Source organism: Merops nubicus, unplaced genomic scaffold (assembly GCF_000691845.1).
Source record: "Merops nubicus isolate BGI_N331 unplaced genomic scaffold, ASM69184v1 scaffold10277, whole genome shotgun sequence".
NCBI classification, from domain to species: Eukaryota; Metazoa; Chordata; class Aves; order Coraciiformes; family Meropidae; genus Merops; species Merops nubicus.
The window spans coordinates 14,506-18,719 of NW_008619610.1; the positions used below are offsets into that span (position 1 = coordinate 14,506).

Genomic DNA, 4,214 nt, shown 5'->3' on the forward strand with positions numbered 1-4,214 from the left:
ATCACAGGAGAATGGCATTGGAAGGACAGTCAGAGCTGGGTTTCAAATGGATGCAGTGCTCTTGTGCTGAGACCCCCCTGCAGTGTCCCCTGACTGCTCTGTGGCTGCAGTGGTAAGGTCACGCCCCCAGCCCCACACGCTCCTCTGTGTGCTGGTCTGTTCAGTGGAGGAAGCTGAGGCAGGCATCACCCAGAGCCTTCATACTGACACAGCCGCCTTGGACAAGGTGCACATTGTCTTGCCCTGGCACTGCCTCTCCTATTGGGCCGTCCTGACTGCTACAGGGACTGGGCATCTTTAAAAGGAGGCCAGTGAGGTCTCAGTCAGGCACACAATCTCCCTAACTCCCACCAGGGACTGCTGTGGCCACTGCTGCTCTCTGCAGGACCATTGGCTCTCAAAGTCTATACAATGTGTAACCGATTTGTGGGAACCTGGAAACTCATCTCCAGTGAAAATTTTGATGACTATATGAAAGAATTGGGTGAGAAATGTTCTTTCTTCTTTTTTTCTCTTTAAATAAGTTTTCTTTGGGAGTGTCTTTTCTTCATCTTATGCTTTTCTTATGGATGGTCCCTTCTTCCTGGCCACAAAAGCACTTTAATTACTTTTCTAGAATAATTTATTTCCTTTTGCATCTAAAATGGAAAAACAAAAAAGTAGGTGCTGAATAATAAATTTACTTCTGTATAACTGAACTGAACTAACCTGATCTACTTTGTTTGTAATGAGAAGAACCTATGAAGATGCAGAAGTTTATTTTTTATTTCTCTTTATTGTACCATTAAACTCATGACTTGTGATAATTTACAATGTATAATGGAGCTAATGTCTCATGACACTTTGGATTCAGAGCTAAGTCCTATGAATGAATCTATCTGTTACTGAAGAATGCCAGGAATGTAATAAATTAGGCATTGTTTTTCTTTTTAATGCTGGTTTCATTCCTATCTAAGGAGTGCACAATCAGCTACAGCATTACTTTTGCTGTATAAATGATTCACTGAGACACTGATTCCCTTTATTTGAAATGTTAAATTCAAAAACAAAAGAATTGCAGTTAATTAACCAGAGTAATGTGGGGTGAAAGTCCAGCTACAGGTATTTTTCTGAAGACCTGAACAGAATTGTTTAGTATAAAATAATTACTGAAAATAGTGTTATACTTTACTGGTAACTTTACAACCTTTTATACAGATCTTTTCATCCGAGCTTAGCATAGCATCAGCAGAGGCAATACTTACAGCTCTCCCCTTTCTGCTTTTACAAAAGAGCGGTACATTGTCAATGGCCTTCATTCTAACTTGTCCTACACCTTACCACTTGTAGGGAATGAACTGGACTGAAAAGCACCAAGTGATATGAACGACTTTTGACACAGGATTTTCCCTGAAGCTCTCTGCAGCTCTTTGCTCTTACACGTCAATATTTTTATATTTCGTGCTTGTACTTTTCACTGAGGTTTAGATGTAAGCGTCTTTAAGGAATGTTAGTAGCAGCCTAAGGATCTCCAATCTCTAAATCTAGGATTTAATCAGCATGCACCAGCATACCAGCATTTCAGTATCCAGTTTCTTCCATACAGCAGGTGAACAAAAGTGCAGATTAACAGATATTTCAATTTTTTTAAAAAAGGTATTTTTGCAAACTTCTATGAGAAATAGAGCTTTCCTCTGAATTTTTATACCCATTCTGTGTCTCCACAAATTCATGCGGATTTGTAACCATCTGCCTTTCTTCTTCTAATTCCTATTAGACAAATATACACAAGAGTACACTCATGTGTATCTTTATTTCTTGTTCAAGGTACACTCTGTCAACTGGAGCTGCCACAGCCTCCAAGTGCAGTACTTCCATATTCAAAGAATTAGAATCTCATCTGAATCAGGCATTAGAGAATTCAAGAAGAAGCTATTTCTTATTCCTCTACTGAAGATTCCGTGAAAGGATTCTGAGTTGCTTGCTTGCTAGAATTTAACGATAATTTTGTTTTTGATTTCCAGGAGTGGGCTTAGCCACCCGGAAACTAGGTGGCCTGGCAAAGCCTGATGTGATCATCAGTATGAAAGGGGACATAGTGACCATCAGAACGGAAAGCACCTTCAAAAATACAGCGATCTCTTTCAAATTGGGCCAGCAGTTTGATGAAACAACAGCAGATGACCGTAAGGTCAAGGTAAGAGGGCTTGATGTCCACTGCCTGGACATTTCCTAGAAGAGCACCAGGAGGATTTTTTCCTACTCCCTCAGGGCACCATGAGTTTTCCAAACTATTCAAAGAAAGCACAGAAAAAAAAGAAATAGTATGGTGCTGAAACTAATGCTACTCAGTGTGCTGTTAGCCAAGATTGCAGAACGTAAAGTAAATTGCTTCTCTAATCTGCCAAACTCAGGCTGCAGTTTGAAACACTTCTATTGCTCTTTGCAGAGTGTTGTAACCTTGGAGAAAGGGGCACTGGTGCAAGTGCAGAAGTGGAACGGCAAAGAGACCACGATAAAGAGAAGACTGGTTGATGGGAAAATGGTGGTGGTAAGTTCACGCTTCTTGTGCACTGAAGAGATCAGAAGGATGCAGCCTTCAGTCTGCTTCTGTCCAAATAGACTGTTAACTTTGGCTTTCTCTCTGGCTTGTGAGACAAACTAAAAGGGAGGAAAAGGGAAGCAAACTAAAGAAACCATCTAGAAAGAACTAAATATTGTTTCATACAACAAATTGTCTTTAAAGTGATTATACTGGCAGAGCTGCCGTATATTTACAGCATACTTTACTGATCTCAAGATTATTAGTCGTAAAAGAAATTAGGTTTTCAAATAGCAGAAACCTATGAAATGCCAATAAAAGTTTGCTAGTTGAGTACTAATGTCCCTGGAATGGACATTTTCTTTGAAATTGAAAAAAGATGTTCCTCTTTCTCGTCTTTGTAACAAAGCGTGTCCACCTTAGAAAACTGGTTTTACACCTTGTCCCACATCTATTCCCACTAAAGCCCATCAATACACACATTTTTGTTTGCTTTTTTGGTGTAGCATGCTGAGTACACCAAGGAGGTGCTTGAAGTTTGCTGTGTGAAATCCAGCAGCTCTGTGCCCACACCTGCCTGCATGGTGCCCTGCAGTGGGGACTAGTCCTGACGGCTCCCGCAATGCCCACTGCAGGGAGAGGATGTGTCTTTCCTCGGGGCAAGGGGAGCTTGACTGTACGTCACCCCACATTCAACCTGCTCTTCTGAAGCAGCCGTGTGGAAGCCATGGGCTGGTCAAGCTCAGGTGATAACATTTTTTAAGGTCCCTAGTTGTAAGGGACACTACTAAAATTAAGGTTTCACTCTTGAGTAAAGTACAGACTTTGTTCATTGAAGATTTAAAGAAATAATTTTGGCAACTTGTTTGAAATCATCAATATTATGTCCTTATGCGTTAGCTTGTTCTGACTGCATTGTGGTTACAAGCACTTTTGCGTTTGGAAGGGTGATTTTGCTTTTACATCCCCTCATGGTTCCATGTCTGTGACTTCTTTTTTCTTCCTAATTATTAAAGAGTCTTAGAACAAGAGAAGTATAGAGCCCCTGTTCCGTCAGCATCCTGCCATCTGCCCCTTGCCTCAGACAGGTTTGTGGAGGAGGCCTCGTCTTTTGCAGACTGATGAGAATTTGTTTTTTTAATGTCACATCACCTTTGTCACACACATCCTGTGGCTGTGAGTCACAAGGAGCTACTGAAGGACAGGAGAAATATTTTGTGACTCATAAGTGCAAAGTTTTGTAGGCCAGAAGTCTGACTGCTGAACTACCCAGGCTACTTCTGCTCCCACAAAAAAAGCCCTTTGCAAAATTGAAGGTATTTGTGGGTCATGGCATAATAAACTAGGTGGGGCTGATATTTCTGTCAAGCCAGCAGTAATACCAAGGAAGGTAAATTTGTTTCTGGAAGCTGAGCCGAATTTTGCAATCTGTTTGTCATTATATGCCACTTAATTAAGTCCAAAGATGTTAAAATAGAAACCACTCCATTTGCAATATAAAAATAATTTTGCTGTTTGTTCTGAAAGTTATGTAAAGATGTAAAACATGACATCTGTATTTTTACTGTCTTACCTTTTTTACTGACTTGGTTAATGCAGCAGACACACCTGCTATTAGCAGAAGGTTTATATTAATCTTTTCCTTTGTGCCTTAGGAATGTGCCATGAAAGGAGTTGTCTGCACTAGAGTCTA

General features: G+C 40.5%; 1 protein-coding gene across 1 annotated transcript in view; it reads left to right on the forward strand.

Moving 5' to 3' along the window:
• Window positions 1–341: 341 nt before the first annotated feature.
• Window positions 342–4,214, forward strand: part of PMP2 (peripheral myelin protein 2) — a 4,028-nt gene continuing 155 nt past the window's right edge. The window contains exons 1-4 of the mRNA XM_008943850.1: window positions 342–484; window positions 2,004–2,176; window positions 2,429–2,530; window positions 4,177–4,209. Coding sequence (XP_008942098.1) covers window positions 412–484; window positions 2,004–2,176; window positions 2,429–2,530; window positions 4,177–4,209 — 381 coding nt within the window. The 5' untranslated portion in view covers window positions 342–411. The remainder of the gene's footprint in view (window positions 485–2,003; window positions 2,177–2,428; window positions 2,531–4,176; window positions 4,210–4,214) is intronic.